This window comes from Corticium candelabrum, chromosome 12, assembly GCF_963422355.1.
Source record: "Corticium candelabrum chromosome 12, ooCorCand1.1, whole genome shotgun sequence".
NCBI classification, from domain to species: domain Eukaryota; kingdom Metazoa; phylum Porifera; class Homoscleromorpha; order Homosclerophorida; family Plakinidae; genus Corticium; species Corticium candelabrum.
Genome location: NC_085096.1, coordinates 6,379,592 through 6,405,077, shown reverse-complemented (window position 1 = coordinate 6,405,077; position 25,486 = coordinate 6,379,592). Strand labels below are relative to the sequence as shown.

General features: G+C 44.7%; 3 protein-coding genes across 3 annotated transcripts; 2 read left to right on the top strand and 1 right to left on the bottom strand.

The window, feature by feature from the left end:
• The first annotated feature begins 295 nt into the window (after window positions 1-295).
• On the top strand, window positions 296-2,790 carry LOC134187665 (uncharacterized protein K02A2.6-like). Its single transcript, XM_062655818.1, has 2 exons — window positions 296-2,175; window positions 2,217-2,790. Exons 1-2 carry the CDS (start codon window positions 296-298, stop codon window positions 2,788-2,790), a joined length of 2,454 nt encoding a protein of 817 aa, XP_062511802.1.
• A 39-nt stretch (window positions 2,791-2,829) lies between these two features.
• Window positions 2,830-3,891, top strand: LOC134187664 (uncharacterized protein K02A2.6-like). Its single transcript, XM_062655817.1, has one exon. It carries the CDS (start codon window positions 2,830-2,832, stop codon window positions 3,889-3,891), a length of 1,062 nt encoding a protein of 353 aa, XP_062511801.1.
• A 38-nt stretch (window positions 3,892-3,929) lies between these two features.
• On the bottom strand, window positions 3,930-8,484 carry LOC134187663 (uncharacterized protein K02A2.6-like). The gene has a single exon (XM_062655816.1). It carries the CDS (start codon window positions 8,284-8,286, stop codon window positions 4,129-4,131), a length of 4,158 nt encoding a protein of 1,385 aa, XP_062511800.1. The 5' UTR covers window positions 8,287-8,484; the 3' UTR covers window positions 3,930-4,128.
• Window positions 8,485-25,486: the final 17,002 nt, after the last annotated feature.

Sequence of the window (25,486 nt, the reverse complement as noted above, 5' to 3'; positions counted from 1 at the left end):
GTCTTGAAATTTAGTGTGAAGAAATGTTGAAAGGTCTGTATTAGCTGTTTCCGTTTGTTTTCGAATAAGACCTTTGAGCTCTTTGCTAGGCTAGGTACAGTAGTCGGTAGTTTGGGTTTCATGATGTAGTAGAGTAAGGGACTAGGGGACTACCCCTAGTAGTCATTAACATATATCTATATAGACTATGACACTATATAGTACTTGTGTAGTCTGGTATTGATTGCGTACACACTGTAAGCGAGCTGCAATAGAACAATATATAGTCGGTAACGACGCAACAGTGGCGACGAGGATGGCGAGTGCAGCCGCGAATTTGAAACACAGGTTGTTGGGCGAATTCCGAGCAGGAGTAGAAAGCATCGACGAATACAAGGAAAGGTTCGAGCTTTACTGCCTGGCAAACGCAGTACCGATAGGAGACGATCACGTAGCTCGTAGGAAGGCAATCTTTCTAACGTCTGTGGGTGCATCGACCTACAGTTTGTTGCGGACCTTGGTACGACCTCGCCAACCGCAAGATTTGGAGCTCGATGATATCATTCAGCAACTGATAAATCACTACGAGCCAAAGAAGATTGTCATAGCCGAGCGATTCCGTTATTACAAGAGACAACAGAAAGAAGGTGAGACTGTTACGGTGTTCTTGTCAGAATTGCGTCGTCTAGCTAAACACTGTGAGTTCGGAGACAAGTTGTCAGTTGCGTTGAGGGACCAATTCGTGTGTGGATTACGAGTAGAAGCCCTACAGCAGAAAATTCTAGCGGAAACTGACTTAACACTCGAGAAAGCGGTACGAATAGCGCAAGCTTTTGAATCGGCAAGACAAGAAACGATAGCTTTGCGAGGAGACACGCGCAGACACGGATCAACAACAGACCACGAGACGGCATTTAGCATGCAAAGTAGTAGCAGTGGGAGGTCAAAGACAACACAGTCTGATGTGAAAGTATGCTACAGATGCAATGGCAAGGGGCACGTTCCTGATAAATGTCAGATGAAATCAAGAGAGTGCTATCTATGTCACAAGAAGGGACATATTGCAAAAGCCTGCCGGAGTAAGAAGCAAGGCGATTTTAAGAACAGGAGCGGAGCAACGGGTACCAAGAATACAAAGTACCAGAAACAAGCCACGTTACAAGTGGAAGAAGAGGAAGTATGTTCACTTTATGGTCTGGGAAGTCAGGATGCAATCAAAGTCAATATGACTGTAGCTGGACGAGAATTAGAGCTAATTGTTGACACGGGTGCAACTATTACCGTGATTCCCAGGGAGACCTATGAGAAACAACTATCTCATGTCAAACTCCAGAGCAGCAACGTGAAATTACAGTCATATTGTGGGCAGACATTGTCTGTACGCGGAGAAGCGGTAGTACCAGTACGCTACGGAGATCAAGAAATACGAGGTAGAGTAGTTGTCGTCAATGCTGCAAATAAGCCAGCAGTGCTTGGCAGGAATTGGTTGTCACAACTCAAGTTGGACTGGGCATCTTTATTTAGCTTGAATGTCCTGGATCCCGTACACGAGTTTCCTGAGTTATTCAAGGAAGGAATGGGAAAGCTGCAAGGAGTGCAAGCGAAAATTACTTTGAGTGCCAATGCAAGGCCAGTCTTTCATAAGACAAGACCAGTACCATTTGCGTTACAAGCTAAAGTGGATACTGAAATCGATCGCTTAGTCAGAGAAGGAGTACTGACACCTGTAGATCAGAGCGAGTGGGCTTCACCGATAGTAGTGGTGAGGAAATCTGACGGCAGTATCAGATTGTGTGGTGACTACAAAGTAACCATCAATGAATATTTGGGAAATATTGAGTATCCCACACCAAATGCTCAGGATTTATTTGCTACTTTAGCGGGTGGTCGACGATTTACCAGCCTTGATCTAAAGCAAGCTTACCAACAAATGGAAGTGGATACCGGGAGCCAAGAGTATTTAACCATAAATACTAGGAAGGGTTTGTTTACTTATACCAGAATGCCTTTTGGTATACGAACAGCACCGAGTATTTTCCAGAAAACGATGGATATGATATTGTCTGGAATACCAGGAGTTTGTTGTTTTTTCGATGACATACTGATTGTCGGTTCAACTGATGCTGAGCACGATGCAAGAGTGAGGCAAGTATTACAACGCCTAAAGCAAAGAGGAGTCCGGCTAAAGAAGGACAAGTGTGAATTTTGTCAGTCTGAGGTACATACTTAGGTCACAGGGTAGATCACGAAGGTCTGAAGCCTACAGAAGACAAGGTCAAGGCTATCAGGGAAGCACCTGAGCCAAGAAATGTGACTGAGTTGAAGGCATTTCTGGGGCTGTTGAACTATTACAGCCATTTCTTACCGAATCTGTCGAATACTCTACAAGCATTGTATGAGTTACTTCAAAAAGGAAAACAGTGGAGATGGACAAGGAAACACAGGGCCGCATTCAATGCAGCAAAGAACAAGTTATTACAGTCTGGTTTTCTTACGCACTATGATTTGTCTCGACCAGTCAAGCTCAAATGTGACGCATCCCCATATGGAATAGGAGCCTGTTTGAGTCACGAGTTTGAGAATGGATCGGAGAGACCAGTGGCATTTGCTTCACGGACACTGTCATCAGCAGAAAAGGGCTATGCCCAAATAGAGCGGGAAGCACTGGCAATCATTTTTGGCGTTCGTCATTTCCACAAGTTCCCCATTGGTCGAAGATTTACACTAGTGACAGATCACAAGCCTTTGTTCAAAATTCTGGGACCTAAACAGGGCATCCCAGCATTAGCAGCAGCAAGGCTGCAGAGGTGAGCACTAATTTTAAGTGCATATGAGTACAACCTGGAGTATATGGCTGGAGAGGAGAATAAGGAAGCAGATATGCTGTCCCGACTGCAAATGGAAGTGAATGTCATATATCCTAACCAGGAATTGTACCATGTGGATTGCTGTGAAAATCTACCTGTAACAGCAGCAGAAGTAGCACAAGAGACTAAAGCAGATCCAATTTTGAGACGGGCATACCAGTATACATTGTCTGGATGGAACTGGAAAAGTCACATGGATCCAAGGTTACAACCCTACTCACGACGGTCAGATGAACTTAGCGTTGAAGAGAACTGTTTACTTTGGGGAACACGTGTGATAATACCGCAAAAATTACAGTCAAGAGTTCTAGCAGATCTTCATGAAAATCACCTGGGTTCAAATCGAATGAAAGCATTAGCTAGATCATATATCTGGTGGCCGAGTTTGGACATGACGTTGGAAGAATTGTGCAAGAAATGTGAAATTTGCCAAAGTCAGAGGAATAAACCGCCTGCTGGTATTCCTCATCCATGGATGTATCCCACAGCACCTTGGGAGAGAGTTCACGCGGATTTCGCAGAATTTGAAGGTCAACATTATCTTATTATGATTGACGCTTTTTCGAAATGGTTGGAAGTGCATGAAATGGGCACTAGTACAACGGCTAGTAGGACAATAGACGTGATGAGGCGAGTTTTTAGTTTTCATGGCATTCCAGGACGATTGGTGACAGATAATGGTCCACAATTCAGGTCAGTAGAATTTCAGGAGTTCATGAAAGGAAATGGTGTCAAACACCAACTCACCCCTCCGTACCACCCATCGAGCAATGGACAAGCAGAACGAGCAGTACAAATCTTCAAGAGATCTATGGAGGCACGACTTAGAGGACGCACTATTCGACATCAAATATCTATATTACTGCTGCAGTATAGGTCGACTCCAAATACCTCAACAGGAAAAACGCCATCCGAATTGCTAATGAAGAGAGTCTTACGAACAAGACTAAGTCTTGTTAAACCTACAGTTGGAGGAGAGATTCGAGACAGACAGGAGAGCCAAACAGAAGCTGCATCCAGACATCGTGAGATGTTACCTGTGTGAAATGTGTAGTCTGAGGACCGAGTAGACAACGTGCTACGTACGAGTAGCTTTCCGTACTGTACTGTACCAAGGCTAGAACAGAACTGAATACAAGTGGCAGGGCTAGAAACCTAAGTAATAGATAGTAGTAGCCGCAAGGGCGTGTCCTCACTTAATGACATTAACTGACCTCAAACACTACATTTCCCTCCCTTCCTTTAGATAAACAATACGGAGAACAAATTGAACGTATACAAACTAACGAAACGAAGTCACAAACGATTTAAATCGCGCAGGAGGGACTATAGTTCGCTTCGGTCGTTCTGATTGTTGTGTCTCTGGCTCAGACATGTCTTGTGTCGGGGTCGTGGCTGCAGCTTGGTCTCCAGTATCTGCCTGGGTGTTGCTGTCGGTGTTTGCACTTTCACTGCTGCCTGCTGATATCTCAACGTCCTCATCTCTTTCCTTCCTTTCGCATACCGGCTTCGTCAGCTGGACGTTGCGTTTAACCTTGACTTTTCCCGGAGATTCGAGGACAAGCTGATCCCCGTGACGAGAAACAACTGTGTACGGATCCGGCAAGAAAGTAGGACTGAGCTTATTCGCAGGAGTCGTATTTCTGACAAGAACTCTGTCTCCCTCTGTGACAGGATGGTCCAGGGCACGACTCGACTGGTCAGCATAATCTTTCGTGGTTTGCTTACGTGCAGAGTCACGATCACGAACAGATACGTCATCACTTACCGTATCCGTGATAGCGGGTAGCTTGCTGCGCATTGGACGGCGAAAGAGTAGCTCGGCGGGACTGACACCTGTTGTTGAATGAGGTGTAGACCGGTAGGCTAGTAGAAATCTTTGTAACTCCACTCGCCATGGTTTCTGTTCAAGATTCGCGACCTTGATGGCCTTCAACAGAGTACGGTTCTGTCGTTCTACTTCTCCATTTGCCCGTGGCCAAAGAGGTGTGTTCCGGCGATGCTGGATTCCTAGCTCGTTGAGGAAAGCAGTGAACTCGGAAGCAATGAACTGCGGTCCGTTGTCGGTGCGAATGCTTCGCGGGATACCGTACCGTGCAAAATGAACATTGAGACGGTTGATGACGGACTGCGCGGTAGTAGACCGTAGAATGTCAACCTCGAAGTAGCGGCTGTAGTAGTCTACGGTGACGAGTAGCGTTTCTCCTGTCGGTAGAGGTCCCAGCAAATCTGTGGCTAGGTCTTCCCACGGTCCTTGTGGTAGTGCCGTTGATTTGACTGGAGCTGGAGGAAACGGCTGACTGACGGCTTGACAACTGATACAAGTTTTACACGTCATTTCCGCTTGTCGGTCGATACCAGGCCACCATACTTTAGTGCGGAGGCGTTCCTTCGTCTTTACTATTCCTTGATGGCCTTCATGAGCTAACTCCAGGATGCGGTCACGGTAGCATGAAGGAGGTACTATCCTGGTACCGCGAAGAACGACTTGACCGATAGCTGTAAGTTCGTGGCGAACCGGCATGAACTTGTGAGGGAGATGTGTCCAGTCGTTGGTGCTTATGCATCGGCGGACGGTCTGTAGCTCATCATCACTAGCTGAAGCGGTTTCAATGTCCTTTATTGCTATAGCACACGGAGCGGTACACTGCGTAACTATGTGGACTGACTCTTCAGTATCACCTGTGTCCACTGCGTCGTCGATCCTGGTGGTCGGTAAACGTGACAAGGCGTCAGCAATGTTGTTTGGTCCGGTGACGTACTTTACTTTGAAAGTGTACGCCTGGAGTCGAAGAACCCATCGTTCGATGCGTGCAGATGGCTTTGACGATTGAGAGTATATCACTTGGAGAGGTTTGTGATCGGTGACAAGGTCAAAAGTTGTGCCGTACAGGTACTGGTGGAAACGTTCACAAGCCCAAACAAGACCTAAAGCTTCCTTCTCCGTCTGACTGTAGCGGCGTTCGACACTGGTGAGCGTGCGGCTGGCATAGCAGATTGCACGAGACGAACCGTTAGGTTGTTGTTGTACGAGAACTGCTCCGAGACCAACAGGGCTGGCGTCTGCGATGACCTGTGTACGTGCAGTGTGGTCGAAGTACGCGAGTGCGGTGGCTTTAGCAAGCTGTTTCTTTAGTTTCGTGAAAGCTCGCTCTTGCTCGTCGGTCCACGTGAAAGAATTGTTTCTGTGTGTGATTCGGCGTAGAGGCTCTGCAGTCGTGGAGAGGTCGGGTAGGAATCGAGCGCTGAATCCCACGATCCCAAGAAAGCTGCGTAGTTCTGCTGCGGTACTTGGGCGTGGTGCATCGATGATTGCCTGAATTTTGTCCTTGGATGGCTCTACTCCCTGTCCTGACAGCTGTAGGCCATAAAACTCGACTTTAGTTCTGCGAAACCAACACTTCTGTAGGTTGAGGGTGAGACCACATTCTCGAAGGCGATCGAGTACTCGGAACAGGTTAGCGTCATGTGTCCCTTGGTCTGGCCCGTAGACAATGAGATCGTCCGCAATATTCAGTGCACCCGGACAATCGGTCAAAAGTTGGCTGACAATGTGTTGGTACTTCTCTGGCGCCGATGTGATGCCAAACATCATGCGTTTGTAGCGGTAGAGACCGTCGTTGACAGCGAATGTAGTGATATCACGTGACGCCTCGTCAAGCTCGACCTGGTGAAATCCCCATCGAAGATCAAGCTTTGAAAAGACAGTGCTGCCGTTCAGTGCTTGTAGAATTTCATCAACCGTTGGAATTGGGTAACGTTCACGGATAATTGCCTCGTTCGCACGGCGCATGTCAACACATAGGCGTATTTCTCCGGACGCCTTCGGCGCGACGACAACTGGACTAACCCATGACGTAGGACCGTCGACTTTCTCGATAATGTCCTTCGTAAGGAGTTCTTCCAATCTGTCCGAAACAGGCTTTCTAAGTGCGAAAGGAATCCGTCGTGGCTTTTGTGCGACTGGTCTGACCTGCGGATCAATGTGAATATGCGCTTGGTAGCCATCCAACTTGCCGACACCGTGAAAGAGCTGCGGGTATCGCTGTTCGATGTCGACCCGGAACTGATCACCAGACGTGTTGACCATGTGTGCGGTGTGCGGTCGCTCAGGTTTCAACCGCAGTACTCCAAACTGTTGAGCTGATTTCCTGCCGAGGAGAAGCTGCCCCTTCGACCGAATTACCACAAATTCGGTGGGCGTTGTTCTTCCGTGTATCGTAGCGTTGGCCGTGAACTGACCAACGACGTCAAGTGGTTGACGTGAGGCGTAAGCGTACAGCGTCTTGCTCGTTACTCGTAGCGTTACGTTCAGGCCTTGTGAACAGAGTTTGTGAAAGAGATCGTCACCCATAATATTGCAAGAAGCTCCAGAGTCGATTAGTGCTTGTGTGGTAACGCCGTTCAAACTAATCATGGTTGTTGGTGTTGAAGTTGACAGCTGCTTTGACATTTGGCCGTCGTAATCACCAATCGTAAAGGCGAATGACTCATCCTCATCTTCTCCAGAATCCGGTTGGGAAGATGCGGTGACTTGATGAGCGCGGTCACTGCGGCGAGCAGGTGGTCTGTGTTTCTGTCTGCGGTCGGAGGCGTGGTTGGTACCGCGACGTTGCGGTGAGCCCGAAGATGACGCGGAAACTCCTTGACTGCGGCACTGTGACGCAAAGTGGTTGCGCTTGTGACACTTGTTACAAGTCTTCCCACGTGCTGGACAAGCTTCAGAGCGTGCATAGTGTCCTGATCGACCACAATGTGTGCATGCTGGGGCGTCGCTGTGGGTTTTTGCTTGACCTTTTGACAATTGTCTGCGGTATCGGACAGCTGCAATGTCGTCTGGCTTTTTTCCACTGGCATTGGTTACGGCGGCAGGTGTGAGAGCGTGCTGCATTCCTCTTGCTTGTTGGTCAACTGACTCCCAAACACGTGCTGTCTTCAAGACGTCTCGCAGTTGTATATCGACAGTTTCAAGTAATTTGCGGCGGAGTCGAGCATCACGGATGTGTTCGATCAGCTGATCTCGAAGTTGGTCGTCTTCATCTTGAAAATTGCAGTGTTTTGCCTGCATGCGGAGACGGGACGCAAACTGGTCTACTGACTCATCATCGTTCTGTCTCATCTGACGAAAGGTATGGCGCTCGTAGGGCGTGTTGGGCGCGCACTGGAAATATGTGTCAAGGGCATCCACAGTACGAGAAAATGCCGTATTATCGTCTGTAACTGCGGCTTCTGTGAGGCTCTCGTGTATGTCCTGCACAGCTGTACCTGCGTAGTGTAACAGGAGACTGCGTTGACGAGAGTGATCGGTGATGCCTTGACCTTCTATGTAATATTGGAAGCTCCTCTTCCACTTCCGCCATCGTTCTGCAACAATGTGTGCGGGGCCTGTGATATCGAGAGTTTCGATAGGTCGGCGCTCTGAGTCCCTGTTCGTAGCCATAGTTCACCTCGTCGCCAATGTGAAATGTGTAGTCTGAGGACCGAGTAGACAACGTGCTACGTACGAGTAGCTTTCCGTACTGTACTGTACCAAGGCTAGAACAGAACTGAATACAAGTGGCAGGGCTAGAAACCTAAGTAATAGATAGTAGTAGCCGCAAGGGCGTGTCCTCACTTAATGACATTAACTGACCTCAAACACTACAACCTGGAGAATCAGTGGCAGTATGGAACCCAAGACAAGATAGTCGGGGACGGTGGCTCTCTGGAACAGTAGTCCAGAAACTGGGACCAAGCAACTATCTTGTAAATGTGAATGGTCAGGCTAGCTATGTTCATGTAGACCATATATTACATCGTGATATCAGAAGTTTTCCACAGGATGTACATCAGGAGCAAACTTCCAATACTCATGATAGTACAGCGACTATGATTCCACCACAAGCTGGAAATTATTCCGAAGTGAATGCTGAGAAGACAATCTCATCAACGGACTCTACCGGGGAAGACTCAGTACCAACTACTCCTAGCCACCCTGAGTTAACAGAGACACAGTCGGAACAGACTGATAACATGCCAACAAAGAAACCAATTGAGAAGTCAACAGAGAGAGAAAATCGACGATATCCCACAAGGAACAATAGAATACCCCCCAGGAGATATCGAGAGATTTAGTGGAAGGGAGTGTAGTAGAGTAAGGGACTAGGGGACTACCCCTAGTAGTCATTAACATATATCTATATAGACTATGACACTATATAGTACTTGTGTAGTCTGGTGTTGATTGCGTACACACTGTAAGCGAGCTGCAATAGAACAATATATAGTCGGTAACGACGCAACACATGACAACTGAAAATATGGATCCACTGATGGATGAGAAACTAAATGCCACAAATGGTCGCCTATCTAGACTGCTCTTAGGTACTCTAGTCTATGAACTAGTTGAATCAAGTTATTAGAACTGAAATCAACAGGAGCACGTGTCAAAGTATTTCCTCCAGTGTCTCGCCCCACATCGCCACAAGGATCAGCTAATGGAAGATATCTACTTGCAAGTCACGCTAAAGCGAGAGGTTGATCCAGTCATAGCCTAATAACGAAAGCCGCTCTCCTTACGCCCTCGTTAGAAGGCGTAATTCAGCGATTTAACACATAAAGTAATTCAAATACTGTCTAGACTCACCGAGCGTACAGATGATTGATGTGAGACGATTAGACTTGAGAGTGCCGTAGATGTTCAACTTGCAGAGATGCTCTAGAAGAATTGCTGCCTCTTGCAAGTCCTGTTTGGACGCCTTCGAATCGCTGCCGCAGGGATGTCTAGCCCAGAGAGAGTCTCCAAGTGACATGTCGATTGACTTGTCAGTTATTAGAGCGGTGCGCTTGCACGATAATGACAAGTGAGTTTAGGAAAATAGAGTAAATTTGCTCGTACAACGTTTTGCAACTTTTCAGAGTGCTTGTACAAAGTTTTCTGACTGAAATACGAGGAACAAGTACGAGTAACCACTTAGCAAAGATCAAAAGTCTAATTCCCGCCGACTACAATAAAAATAAATTATAGAAATAAATAAAAGGAAGAATAATAAGAGTTAATAAAAATAATTTTTTTAATAAAATTGGCCTCGGTAGGGAGTCAAACGCTTTAATTCTTACATTTATCTTTGTATGCATTCATGATCTATATGTCATTCACCTCGTTCAAATTTATTACGAAGTGTATCTCTGAATAATTCTCCTATATATTTTTGTTCAGAGTTAGATTCCGTTTAGTGATATCCAGTTAAAAACAATTAAAATTCAAAGAATGGATTTTCGCAAAAAATATCTTGCCCTTTTCGACGTCCCGGCAATAGCTAAACGACACGTACCGTTCGATGCCCAAAACCCATTGTATAGTTATATTCGGAGAACATCTGATGGGCCGCTCCAGAGAAATTCGCACGCGAGTGCTGGCTGATCTAATCGGCATAAACGTCGCAGTCCAGCGCACGTTCCAAACGCACTCTTGCTGTAGACGCAGAAACTCATCAGTTCATGGTTCTCTAGACGCATCGTACGCTTTGTAAGACATCGACAAAACTATATATTCTTAAACCTTAGAACTTGGAAAATGACAAACAACTATGACATTGGTCTAGCCAGAAGCAATGTAAGCCTAGAGAGAAGTCAAATTGAGAAAATCAGTATTCTAGCATCCATAGTAGTACAGAATGTCAGAGAATTATTGACAGAGCACAGTCCGTTAGTAAATTCCGCAAGTGCCACTGTGGCAAGCTAGAAACTATGGGTTTGTAGAATATGATAAAGTTGTTGACAATGAGGTTCCTGTAACTTGTCTCAAGTAAATTAAAAACTTTTCTGCTTTTAATGTGTAATAGAATCAATGAATAAAGTGTCTTTATAAACTTTGTAAAAGACAATTAATGTAATAATCGTTTCTGTGACTTTACCGCCAAGGTAGTCGTTCCGAGAGATGGAAAGGATGACATGTCCGGGACATATATCAGAGTATCCGGGATATCTTTTATTACTGTCATGGCGCTCCCCATTTCACGACAGACTGTTATGTGTTATTCACAACCTCGTTGCCATAATGATAAGTTTTGAATTGTACGTGTAGTAGATGTGGTATTTGGTGTGAGATACGATAATTCCAGCAGGGTTGGGTGGATTGGGTTGAAGATGTGCATGATCCTCTAGGTTACTACGAATTCTGTTTCGGGAGCAGACTGCTGTCAATGTGCTTTTTCGCATGGGTTACATTTAGCAGTGGACTAGGTAGCGTTCTACTGAAGAGCGGTGGCAATATTATATAGCTGTGTTGTGGCTACGCCTACGCCTTTAGCAGTAGTAGTAGTATATTACTCAGCAAAAGCATCCACCGGTCATGCCCATACTACAAAAGCCACTACAACGGCACTCAACACAACACTATATCAATCCATTCAATTAAACAAACCCACTGAAGTCAATGTCACAATCTACTTAGTGAGGCAAGCCTCACTGTTGATTAAATCCATGTCATGACATTTTAGAGGCCTGTGCTTGGCTGATCTACTTCCGCGAATGCACAAAACAGAAGATCTTATTAGAGAAAAGCTGATCCGACATCTCAGAAGTTCCATCACTGAACTATATTTCTTTTCAGTTTTGTTGGCAATTAAACTGGCAAGATGTTTGTAGAAGGTAAATTACGAGAAGAAACATCATCTAAAGCATGCCCTGACAAAACACATTACATTAGTTATGTCTAAGATCTGCTGCTATCAGTTGTCCACTCATACATGTTTGGATACCTTGCTTGTAACATATGCAGTAAATATGTTACATCACTGTAACTCATGATCAATAGTAGTTATGCCACAATGCAGCTTTAAGTTATATAGTGGTAATGGTTGCACTTTTAGCCTTCTTTCCTTGCCAGAAATGAACCCCTATTGTCATCGATCTCTTTCAAACAAATTTATGTAGTTATGAGCAATTGTACAAGCTCATCACATTGTCGTCTGAATTATCTTCGCGTTTATTAGAAATGCCAAGGGTAATGATGAATAGATTAAAGAGTACATGAAGACCTTGGTTCAATACTGAGGTAACCCACAACTATGTTGTTTTTCAAACATGAGCTTCAAAGTTGTCTGGTTTTGGTAATTCTAATTGTACTTTATTTTTGAAATGCTTTTATGGGGCTGTAAAGTGCCTCTAGGGTAATCTGTAGTGAAAGTGTATCTACTGGTCTTTCAACAGTTACATCTGTATAACAGCTAATTGGAATTGCATTCACCATTTTCAAACGGGTAACACAGTATTGCATTAATTAAGCAGCATCAGCTACACTAGCCAAGCAAGTCATTATAGTCTTAAAACCTAGGGTTAGGGTCACTGTTTAGCAGCTTCCATGTCTTCATGTTCTTACGGCTGCAGCTGATGTGGGAGTTGTTTGTAGTAGTCATGGTACTGTGGAGGGATGCAATGCAATAGCTTTTGCAGTTCATCATCTTTGGCTTGGTGATTGTACATGAATGCTGCTCATTGTATTTCTGAAGAAGATGATCTGTAGCCAGTTGTTGTGAACGGCTTTGGCGGCCTGCCAGACAGCGCCTCTCGTATGTCACGAACGCTGATTCTTGTGGACTGTCGTGTGAGTATCTGACCTCTATCTCGAATTTCTTGTCATGATGATGTGAGAAAATCATACACTTTTGAAACTTAGAGGCTGGCCATCTTTAGTCTGTTGCCTGATAGTGACATGACCCTTTAGAGACGCATCAATATCAATGAAATCTACCGTTCTCATTCGTGTCACAGTGAACGGTTTTTTTGGCCGACTCTTGAATTATCCTCATCCAGTCATCCGTAGAGAAATGATAATCCGTTCTTCTTTTCTTTTTTCAATGTTGCCAAAGCACCTATCACAAGGCAATAAAGTGTGACCAACTTCTAAGAACTTATGTTCGATGTGTTCAAACCGGCCTTGTACAACTAGTCTCATCCAGAGCAACTGCAGTTGGTGATTTTTGTTTTGCCCAGCATATGTGGGATCGTCTCAATATACTTAAATTTGCCTTCAATTTCATTCCAAACATACATAAATCCATCAAGAGATGCACAGTCCACAACTCCAAAATTGTGCGTGTTTAGTTGCCGAAGATAATATGTCTCTCCTACTGGCAGCTTTGGTGTATTCGGTGTCTGTTGAAGGTCAAAAGAAATGCAGTGTACTTTGGCATCTTCTTTTGCCTTTTTGGTATCAGCTGCCAGAGCCGAACATGCAGATTCTACTTTCCTGTGATGTAACTCATGCTTGACTCTCAGTCTGCCTTTCTCTTCTTCATTTCTAGCTGTTGCAATATTCATCTTCAATTCCTCACATTTCTTGCACGTGTCAGAACGTGGTGCATGAAATTTCAAGTTGAAATCCCTTGAAAAGATGTTTCGATAGAAACTTTCTTTGACAGGTGTAACACCTTGTACCTCACATTCAGTAAAGTAAAGATTATACATCTTGAAACAGACAGCTCTCCACTGAGATACCTCACGTTTGGGTTTCGTTCTCTACTGTAGCAGGGGCATAGGAAGCAAATTTGGATTGGTCCGGCGTAGCGCGCGTTATAGGGGCGTGTACCTCACGTGACTGCAATTAACTAAAGTGCGTAGTCACGTCATTAAATAATTATCACAACATTGTTACGATAATTGACTTTGCTAAGCTTGCCAAAATTGCCAAAAATTCTAAGGCGGTGTTCATTTCCCCGGACAAAATCATTAGCAATAATATACAAGTCCAGACTATCCAGTCTTTCCTTGTGCATATTTAGCAGCAGAACGTGATTGAGCCTTGTCTGACGCATCGTGCTTCGTAGGTATGTCTTAAGACGTCTCATGGCAGAAAAGCTTCGCTCGCTTACAGCATTTGTAGATGGCATTACTAGAATAAGACGAGCTAAGCAGCATACTTCACTGTAGAATGATCGCTGGCCATCTGACAAACTTCTAAGATACTGCAGGCAATCTTGCAATGATACTGCTTCCTGCTTCTTCCTTGAAAACCACGTGCCTAGGTTCAGCAACTGTGCTTCCTATTCTACAGGTTTGAAGTCATCTTTGTAAAATGACGTTACTTGCTGGAAATAAGCTTGGAAGCACTGTTGATTGGCAGCAGTGACAAGCGGCTCTTCAAGGTTCTTGTATACAGCGTAACCAGGCTGATCAAAGCGCTTTCTGATGCCGGAAATAGCCAGATCAAGGGCTTCAAAGTACTGACGGCCATAGTGTTCTTCAACCGTTGTGCTGTGAAACTGTCTCCAGATCCTACTTCTAGTCCAGAAGGAGCTTTTCTTTTTTAGGGGAAGGACAGGCTCATTGGTACCTGCATGCTGACAAGACTGGCCAACTAGAGCGAAGAAGAGGCTGAATGCTTCATCAGTACACATGCCTTTCAGGGTCTCCAATGACATCTGAGCAATTTCTTGGCCATCTGCTGCCCACATTGACTGTTTCTGGAGTGCTCAGCTAAGATTGTCGGTAATTTGTAATACTTTCTTGCTGAGATGCAAGCCGAAGAGAAGATAGTACTGTGACATTTGAGTATTGACGCCAATGATCCTTCCTTTGACATCTGGATCAAGTCTCTTGTCAAGGTACTCATCCCAGAGCTGCTGGAGTGTATTGTAGTTGTCAATAACACTCTGAATGGCGTCCCCACGAACAGTCCACCTTGTTGGACAAAATGATCTGATACCCACAGCCAGTCCTTCATTACCTGCTGAGTTTCTACCTTGATATGGTCAAAGGCTGCATTCCGCTTTGGTGAAAATCAGATCAGCTTGGAAATTTCATATGCCGTATCCAATGCATTTCTGCGTATCTTAGACTGCTTCATTGCATCTCCTATGGCCAGGTTTAGTGCATACCCATAGCAATGCGTTAGTACAGCTCGACTCTCCTCTGCCTGAAGTTGAGTTGAGGTGCGACACCATGCTTGCTTCCAGTCATGTTTGACGCACCGTCATAGCATTGCCCACGGCATAGTGTCATTTTCAAGCTCATGCGCAGAAGGACATCTCGGATAGTCGCTGCCAGACAAGTTGCATCAATGGTGCCAACCTTATACAATCCAATCACATCCTCATGGTCTGTTAGACTGTCATCCACCCATCTAATGCAGATTGAAAACTGTTTCTTGTTTGCTACATCTGTGCATTCACCAGCCATAATAGTATAGAAGCCATTTCTACAGAGACTATTGCCAACTTGCCGCAAGATGTGCAAGGCCATCAACTGAAGGCACTCATTTTGAATGTCAGGAGAGGTATACTTATTTGTCTTCTTATCCATCCACTCCAAAACTTCGGCACAGTCAAATGCTCTTAAACGCATCAGCTGTATAAAGTTACTTTCTGCACTATCACCAGTGGCGGATCCAGGATTCTCACCAGGTACAGGCGCGGTCTGTCAGGTTCGGTAATGACGTCACCAGTTAGTCACGTGTCCATGTTCAACATTTTCGCAGCTGGCCCTCTAGGAATAAAAGGCAATATTGTCTGCTCGCTTGGTTTTCTTCTAGCAATCACTTTCACCTTGTTCTCATCACTGAGTGCTTTCCCTTCCATGGCTGTAGCTACAGCCTCCAAGAATGATCCATGGTCACTATCACTAACAACCTCTGCAGTTGTCGCAACCACGTCCTGACTACCACCTCCAGACTTCATATTACCAACTCCGTCACTTACTGTCTGCACACTGTCATCGTCCTCACCAGCAGCAACCCCACTTTGACTGTCGTCCGAGATACAGTTAACACTTGTACTAGTGGCCGCATCTCTACACTCCTGGGATACTCTCTTCGCTGGCTGAAACATTTCTGCCAAGCTCCTCTGATCAGCAGCCCTCCGCTTAGGAGGACGCTTATGACCGTACATCTTTCAATGACTTCTCTCCGCCAACAACGAAAACTAGATAGTCGACCCTCCTGTGGAAAGTTCTCGCAACTTCCGTAGAACTAGTCTCGCGTAGCCAGACCTTACCCGCTAAAGCAAAGCGAAGCGAGTACTGTAGGGTCTGGCTACGCGAGGCTACCGAAGAACACTAGTAGTCCAAGACAAGCTCGTGTGCTTTGTGCGAAACTGGCGCGCTAAAGTTCCAGAGCTCGAGTTCATGCATGAAACACACGTGCACGTTAGCCCAAACGATACGTGGGAGTCGATGAAACGCGCACTACCAGTAGTCGACGACGTGTGAGGTACAGGCGCGCGCCTCTCGCGCCTATCCCTGGATCCGCCACTGATCACCATGTCCTCTCAAAGCTAAACCTTGACGAGCAAGGAAGAGAACATTCTGCAGTACTTTCCGAAACATATCTCTATTGAGTGCCTTTTCCTTGCGGTGCTGAGAGTCGAGCAACTCTCCAACGTCATGTACGTGTTTCGGTAGATCTTGTATTCCGGATACTGCCTCACGATGACAAGCGCTGGCCAGATGCTTTTTGAACGCAATCGTTGCCTCCTTCCAGTTAGTAAATCCTTTACTGATAAAGGCATGATCTCTCTTCGTGCTCGCCAGAAACTTTTTCTCTATTTACTGTACTGATCAAATCCGACATTTAGATGGCTTGGTTTCATCAAAACTGTATTAATGTTTAATCTATTTCTAATTCTGATAGGTCTAGATAGTTTGGAGTTTAGTAAACGTCTCCTGTCTTCTGGTCTTGTATTTCGACCTCTGTCTTCTCGTTTGTGTGGTCGGTTCCTCCGTGACGAAAAGTGACGGCGTTTGTCGTTCTAATAGTCTCTGCTTCGGCTGTGACTGCTTTTAGCTCTCGAGTATCCTGTGGGGAAAGGTTAGAGATGTGTGGGTTTTAATAAGTGTTTTGAAATTTATTAGAAAAATTGTAATATGAAAATTTCTTACTTCGGGGCTCATTATCTCTTGTTCTTGTATGCGTGTGCATTTGTCGTCTGGATAGTCCAAAAAGAGAGTATCCTTGTGTGTTTAGTCGTTTGACTAAACCAGCTGTGCTGCCACCATGCCAGTCATTGTCCCCATTGTCAAGTCGGTTGCGCGTGAGGCTTTTGAGTGTGGCTGATCTTCTTTTCTGTGAGGCTTGTCGTTGAGCTTTTAAATCCTCGTTTGTTTGCACGACTGATTTTTTGACTGTTTGTAATAGATCTGTAGTCTGATCTGGGTCAATGCGGCTCGTGTTGGTTTTGTAATTCATGGTCTATTGTCTTCAAATCTTCTTTTAGGATTGTTGTGGTCTGGTTGTAGTGTTCTCGTAATAGTGTTGCTAGTTGCCTGTGGCACCCGTTTGTTAGATCGTCTATTTGTGTGGTGATGTTCGTGCAGGTTGCAAGGATGGGGTATGTCTGTTTTGTTAGAAATTTGTAGCCATGTGGGAAGTACTTTAATTAACCTCGATAAATTGTTGTTTGTCTTCAGTATATGTATGGTTTGTGACATTTGCCATAGCACTACATTCTGATCTTTCAAGAGCAGTGTATTTCTCTTTACTCACTTCATTTACTGAACACAATTGATGTTGTTATTTCAATGTCTTTAATTAATGCGAATGTAGTGAATTACATTAGTGATGAACCTACATAATTACATAGCCCCTTCTCTCCAGCGACAAAGTCGAAAGTAGGTTTCCAAGAATATTCGGCTGGGCCGTATGTCCATATCCTGACCACTTTTTCTAAGGTGAACTTTAACCAGAGATCTAATTCGGATCCGCAGAAACCGCATAAGCACGCAGTCTGCGGTCCAGTTTTGCCAGGGTACCAGTAAAAAACTATATTACGTATTAAATCACCTATATTTTCAATCAGAAATTTCGGGCAAGACAGATAGTGTAAGAGTGTAATAGCTAAGCCCCTGAGTGACATAATTAATCAATCTAAGTTAGGGTTCGAGCAACTTCTAATAGACAGTTTGTATACAGTTATATACAATATGTATCAACAAAATATACATACAGCATACCTCGTATCACACTAGTGTCAAAGGATAGGTTCAAACTGCTGACACTTTCCACGATCTTGTTTGTCAACACTTTATTCTCATCAGGAGAAAAGCTAAAATTAATACGAGCCATATGTGAAAGAGTAGTGCAGAAAAACAAGAGCATTTCAATACCTTTGTCTGAAGTTCCATCCGGTAATTTCTACGTCTTCCTCCACTAAACTCTTGAATATTCGATGGAAAGCTCTCTAGCAGATAGAGTTAATTTATTAGAAACCAATTCCATAGGTGTACATAACTCCGCAAACAACAATCATCATAAATCGTTGTCATAATCCGCTAATTATTAACGTTATCTAGCATTAGATTTTAAACACACCTGCATTTGACCAGCTAGCTCTACACAGTAGTCGATTCCAGTAGATATAGCCTAAATCTATATATAGCTCTATCCAAGTCTAGAAATCTGTTTAATTTATTGATTTCGTTGATAACTCGAATAGAGCAATTAAATTAACTTACTGAAACCTCCATTGTAATGCGCCTACTTCGCTTTGCTTCACTTTGGTTGACTCTGTTTAGGTTGGTAGGCTGATCTTGCTCTGCTCGTTGTTTCTAAAAAGCTTGCATATAGGGACCTACTGTCACACGTATGATACCAATCTGCATGCATGTGCGAACACACGCCAGTTCGCGGAGGTTTCCCTGTAGTTAAACTAATACAATACTTTCGGCGTGCTTACTTGAAATATTTCTATCGGCTGCTTATGCTGCTCCAAAGACAGCTGAAGAAGCTTGGCTAGCTCTTCGCTTTGCGTCTCTGTCAGTGGCACCGACGGCGCGAAAGTCGATCTGCTGTCAGCTGACGATCTAAAGTGGGCACTAGGGACTGATAAAGACTCGTTCACCAACGGCGCAGCAGCGCTTGCTTCTCCTCTATAAAATCTTGCACGACTGGTGAACGATCCTGCGAAGCGACTCTGAAAATATAGAATAAGTTTTACGACCATCGCGCAGCACAACTGTCACAATCAGTAGAAATGCTCTAGCTGCAAGATGATGTACGGATTTCTAGCTGCATGACCAACCATCTCTTGTCGAAATTTAGAATTCCTGAGCTAAGCTACAGACGTTGAGAGCGTGACACAAAACAATCCAGAATAGACTATGAGAGAAATTGCTTTGCTACACTTGATGAATTTCGCGCCCTAGTTGAGTTCAACGACATTCTACCTAGAAGTTGCGGAAGATGAATGCAGACACGTTCTGTCCACACTGCAATGAATCTGTTGCTTATCGTACTTTCACAGAGCACAAGGGGAAATATTACAAAAAATCAACAAAACGCTGGACGCTAGCTAAGACGGATTCTTCAAGTCAATCTAATTCTACGTGGGCGTTTCTCTTTCTTCGCCCTCCAATCATTATACAGCTGCGATCCGAAGACACTGGGCCACCGATCAGGAAGTGAGGGCACTAATTTACGTTGGCTAGCATCCTCAATTGTCTTGAAATGTGGGTACAGATACCATAGTGCTGACGTAATGGTTCGAACTACGTACCGTTCTTCGTTTTCAACAACGTCTGGAGTGAAACCAAGACCACAGTCCTAGAATACGACAGAAAACAGTCTACAACTATACAAGACCATGCACATACGGGAAAGTGACAATCATCCTACTTTCAGGTGTTTGACTACATCCTGATACAAGGCAGACTTCGCCGATCTACCGTTTTCTTATTCCGGTAACCTGTTCCTAGAGGTTGCAGAGGTCATTAGAACTTTGAATGCGGAGGCCCCATCAGGACACGGCCGCTTTGCAATTGACACTTCTTCATCAACGGCATCTTGGAGCGAAAGCTTGACGAAGCGGCATCCGAAGTCGATCAGTAGGCTCACGTTCTCCGTCATTTCCACGCCCTTCCATGCCCCAGTCTTTTCAGACGCAGTCGCCTTTGCATTCACGTGCACAGGAAGGCAGCTTCCGCGATCCGCCAATCTCGGCTTCACGTGGCTATCAAACACGTCTTCCTGCGTTGCGTGAAATTCCACACGAATCAACCGTTGTGAAAGAAGACGCTTCGCTGATCGCCAGCACTCAACACACAACGAGGCCATACTGTCTGGCTTCATTGCGCATGCCCGTTGGAACAAATTAATATCAAAGATAAAAAAAACTTTGAGGTTTTCCCCAAATTTGACCAGGTCGAAAGACCAGAAACAAGAAATATATTTGGTCCGGCCTAACATCATATTTTTGCTTTGCCTTTTCCTAGTTGTACTACGCAGAGTCTTGTGCATGTATATTAGTTACTTCATGATTCTTAGACTATTCAATATAATAGCCACTCTGGACTTGTCGAATAAACCTCATTGAACATAACCTTGTTGAACATAGGACAGCTAGACATATAATACACTAGATTATTACAATGACAATTTGACTTAATTAATTAACTTAAAACTGGGATTAGCTTTACAAGAGTAAGTTGAGCATATACGTTGACTACTGTGCTGTCAAACTTAAGAAATGAATAGTATTTAATGAATAGTATAAGGATACTACTAGGCCTTCTGACCATCTAACCTTCTTTTGACCATAACTATCTAATACGCTACGTTTCTAGTAGTCTAGCGTAATCATGTGTAAAATCCATACAAAATCTCTGAGAATTTGTAGCGGCAAACGTGCTTGGTGAGATATCACTATGTTTGTATAACCATAATGATTTAGCGAATTGATACATCCAGTTGAGTGGTTATGCTGTAAAGAAACCTGCAAAGGTGTACCTACTAAAATGGGATTGAAGATAAACAGTAATTAGTAGAACATCTGCTGCAACAACAAAGAGACCACGCCCCAATATTTTAGATGTCATGAGATTGTTTAGGAATGTGGGGACCCATCAAGACCATTAGAGGTAAATGGCTTAAATTCACAATGGATCTTGAAGGAAGACATTCCACACTACGTGTGGTAGACTGTCCAATTTTGTTCTCAAACGTCAAAATGACGGTACAGACGGTAATGGCGAGAACACTGTCATTGACTGCTGCTCGTGAGTACCGTTCCGGTTCAGCAGATTTCGCGAAATCGTTAGCTTCGTCAAATGCCGCTATCCAAGTTGGTGTATCGCCATAGCGGAGTCGGCATCTCTACGTGGCTTCACGACACGCTTCGATCTTCGCACGTTCTCCGACATGACTGCGTCGCTACGATCTGGATCAGAATCCGGGTTACGTTTTGGCCTCTGACGTGGCCGCACATTATTGGATTGTAATAAACTTCATACCATTCGAAGGTTCTATAAACGGGCTATCCGGGCATATCTATTTCATAATTTTACGTCATCAAATAACGACGTCAGATATCTATCCAAGTGGATAGACGTTTAGCGCACGTTCTCTCTGACGCAATTGTTCTCAATACGCCGAAAGAAACGCGCCCGTGCATAGTTCAATGCATTCTACAGTTTCTAGACATTGAAAAAACGTTAGCTTATGGTACTACATAGATTCGTCGTCTTTCTAGGTGCTAGTTTGAGATTTCCTGTCGTCAGGTTCGTTTCGCGGAAGTGACGTGATGGTAAGTACGTATTACGTATTGTTCCATGTTCAACCAGCAGAAGCTGACAACTGCGGGTTCGTGCTTTGGACAAACCCAGATTGAGGTTGAGATTGTGATTGCAATAGTTTTAGAACCGCACCCTGTTGAGCGATAATTAGCGACTGTTGTGACACAAGTTGTTGAAGCAACTGAATACTAGACGGAACCGTAGACGAAACAGCCGGTGATGCAACGTACGATTCGCCATCTGGTGGTGGTTTGGACGATATACGCGACCGATGAACAGCTGCAGATGGTACTGTTGGAGACATCTGGTCGACCGCAAAACAAGAAACATCCGACTCACGCTGACATTGTTGACGCTCCCAAATACGCTCAGCTTTCTCCGCACTGCGAAACGCGTCGGTCGTTTTGTAGGCAAGTCCCTTTCTCATTCTGTCTGTAAGTCAGGTCTTAAACCTTCTTGAAACCATGCAACTACCGTTAAGTCAGGGAGCGGATTACCTGAAGCTGCTTGTAGGTGTAGCAGAGTTCTTCGGAATCTCGAACAGTAGGCGGTGACCGTTTCTGCTGCTTCTTGTCTGATCGACATCAGCTTCTTATTCCAATGCAGAGCTGGGTTCTTTGGACCAAATTGTTCTTTTAAGAACGTACGAAACGTGTCCCAAGTGAGCAAATTGGAGGCATCATAAGTAGACATGTGGCTACTGTACTCTATACGAGCTCGGCCACCCAGAGCGACGACCGCGCGACGCATCTTCTCTTCCGACGTCCATTGCTCCATTTGACCCACGCTGTCTACATAAAACAGCCATCCGTCTAGGTCTTCACCTTCATCGCCCCAGAATTTGTCTAGTTGGACGGGAACTCGAACTGTCGCTTGTCTTTAGGAGCTCGAATTTGTCTTCAATGTCGGTCTTGTGGCTTAAGTTAATATGTGTTCGATGTCGTTGGCAATGTGTAGCCAAGATGGTATCAGATCGGCATCCTTGTACATTCGGATGAACATTTGGTAGTGGTTGACGCTGTCGATTTTCCTACTTAGGTAGGCGCGTCTGTTTAAAGGCGATCTAGCGATTCGGTTGTAACGTATGTGGTGTCGTTTGTCTGGATGTCGTCTGTTTGTTGTAGCAAGGTGAGGATTGGTGTCGTTTGGTTTTGTGTATGTCCTTCCGTGTCAGTGCTTGTTCTCCGTAGCGGTAGTAGTGGCGGCGGTATCTGTAGCGTTGATTCGGATCGGGTCGTCTCCATTTCGTGAATGGTGAGGGTGGCGATGGTCGACTCTGGTAACGTGACGGTTGCGGGAGCGGTAGAAATGGCGGCGGCAGTGGTCATTTTGTCCCGTCGTTTGCTACGGCTCGTTTTGACTCCGTCCATTGGCAGCTGGTTGGGGCAGGTCTTGCTGCCTCCACTGTTGTATGTGGTAGTCGCGGTCGGTTGTGAGGATGACAGCGGTGTCGTCCTTGGTTCGATTTGATATTGTGATCTCGTCGTTGTCTCTAGGCCGCTTGCGAATAGGTGGCGGAGAGAATTTGAGTAGACGGACATGTTTCTAGAGGGGTCAATTACGCACAACAAGAAGAAGGACGGAGGGAGAAAGACAATCGATGAGTATATATGTGTGTATATGTGTGTGTGTGCGGGTGTGCGTGCGTGTGTGTGTGTGTGTGTGTGTGTGTGTGTGTGTGTGTGTGTGTGTGTGTGTGTGTGTGTGTGTGTGTGTGTAATAACAGTAATTAATTAACGTTTCTTTTTACGTTTGTTCTTTTTATCTGAGACTACTGTATGTACAGTATTTTAGCCTGGGGCCACAATTGACCCATCACCATGGAAAGGTGTATAGGTCCTTGGATTCCTAAACAATTGCTAATGCACAAGCTGCACTTAGAATGTAGAACGCTTTCCTTGTCCACAGGCAGCAATGTTTTTGCCTGCGTGAATACAACTGTACGTGACCTCGTAGTACTTAATTACGTCAGAAAGAAGACGATTAAGTCGCTTCTGGGCAGCCTCAACAATTCTAGAATCTCTTCTCCATAATTTCGTGTAGGTTGATGATTGATACACTGGCAATCGCTCTTGAAGGTCGGCGAAGGAGTTGAATTTCTTGCCAACAGAAAAGAATGCGGAATGAGTCGGACTTCCCGCCATTCATCGCTTCTAATTAGCATGACATCATCGGTCACGTGCAAATTACGGCACTCTAAGTCCTCTGTATCCGGGGCCGGTAGCAGCTCTCTAGCCATTTTGAATTAATTTCATACCCCAGTGACAAGGGCTTTCTTCACCGGGTAATTAACCCAACTATTTATTTCAAACCGAATCCTCTATCATTTGATTCTGCTCGGTAGCACATCTCATTGTATTGGATAGATCAGATCAGCAATTAATACTGTGGCGTATTGCACGTTAACCATAGTTGATTTAGACTGGCTGTATCGTTGCTTAGAGCGGTTCCCTCTTAACTCAGCCTGTTGAACAGACAGCATCAAGTAAAATTCTCGGCCGTGTTCTACTCTTATCTGAGTGATCCCACACACCGTAGTGGAAAACAAGGGGCTAAACAAGTAAAAGTTTTAAACACACCCAGACAATTTTCACGACCAATACCCTAGCTAGCTGTGTCTCACCGGGAGACATGTTCGTAAATCGCAACATAGTTTTTTTACTGGCATAGTGGCAAGGCTGACAATGCTGCTGCTGTACAGATCCATTCATTGCGTCTCCGATGGTCACACCGGACATGACCAATTTTTATTTTAGTCTACGTGCAATATATGGTACAGGGTTAAGCAAAGTCTAGCCTACTGGCTCTACAATATTCTTGTAAAACAGTTTTGTAGAGCTGCGGCAACGCGTTGCTTGCTGCATGTGATGCCTTTTTGTCTGCCGCTCAAATGTCATTTTATTATTAGAACTAAGAATCGCAAGCTGCGAATTCGTCTGCAGACCATGAACAAAAGGTATGCTTGGGTATCAGCGACGGAAAACTATTGCATGTAGACACTCATTCGCTCTTGCCGATGTCAGAATATCCTGAACTTTCTTGATGCGGGCACTTGATGTGAGCTATGTATCTTCTGCAAGGTTTTACTCTCAGTGATCTTGGTAGGACACATCTATCACCTTTGTATATAATAAATATTATGTCGCACAACTACCTTATCTCGATAGCTGTAATATGATATTATATCAGGTGGAAGTTGCTTTTTGTTTGGCCAACCTTGTAGAATTACAAGCTTGAGCTGTTGCAATATAGGGTCTTTCGCTGTTCCTTCTTGGATTTGTGCTATTGCCTCTTGTGTAGAGGTAGTTAATCCGCCATATTGATATGTTCAACTTCCAGATGGCTGGACGAGGGTCCTTTGTCCGTAACTGTGATGTCGTTACGCTGTAGCCTGAGAAGCGTCCTTTGCAGTCGTTTGGTGTCTTTTGTAGATGTTTCTTGAAAATAGTTTCTAAAGGTTTGTGATCAGTTTCTACCGATACTGGTCTTGCGTAGGTGTAGTGGTGAAACTTTTTCATCCCAAAGACGATTGCAAGTAGTTCTTACTCGATTTGAACGGAGTTTTATTCTGTCGTTGTCAGAGCCCTGCTTGCGTAGTCTACTTACCTCTAATCTACATCGTTTAGCTAACATACTATACTGATGATAAACCTTAAAGCAATTCCTTTGACCAGTAAAACAAAAATATCACAATCTACACAACAGCTATAAATGCATGTCCGACAATTTTTCCGTAATCTGCCTACAATGCACGTCCCGAACATGTTTCAGCATCCAGGCTGGCATGTGGTACATCGGCCTTATGTAGTCGGGAGCCGCGGCGACGTTGCCAGGTCGCCGTCCAGCGCGTTGAGCCTTCTACTTGTTGCTGGCACATAGACTAGCAACTGCCGCACTGCGAAACGCGTCGGTCGTTTTGTAGGCAAGTTCCTTTCTCATTCTGTCTGTAAGTCAGGTCTTAATCCCTCTTGAAACCATGCAACTACCGTTAACCTGACATTCAACTTTGCAAATTCTGCATTATCATCCTCAACTGCTTCCAGCGACGTCTTGTTCACTTTCCTGAACCAGACCGCTCCTCCGAGGGTCCCTTGATGTGGCGCCCGTCTGGCCTTCCATGTCTGTCTTCCCGTCCCTCCTATGACGACATGCAACTACAT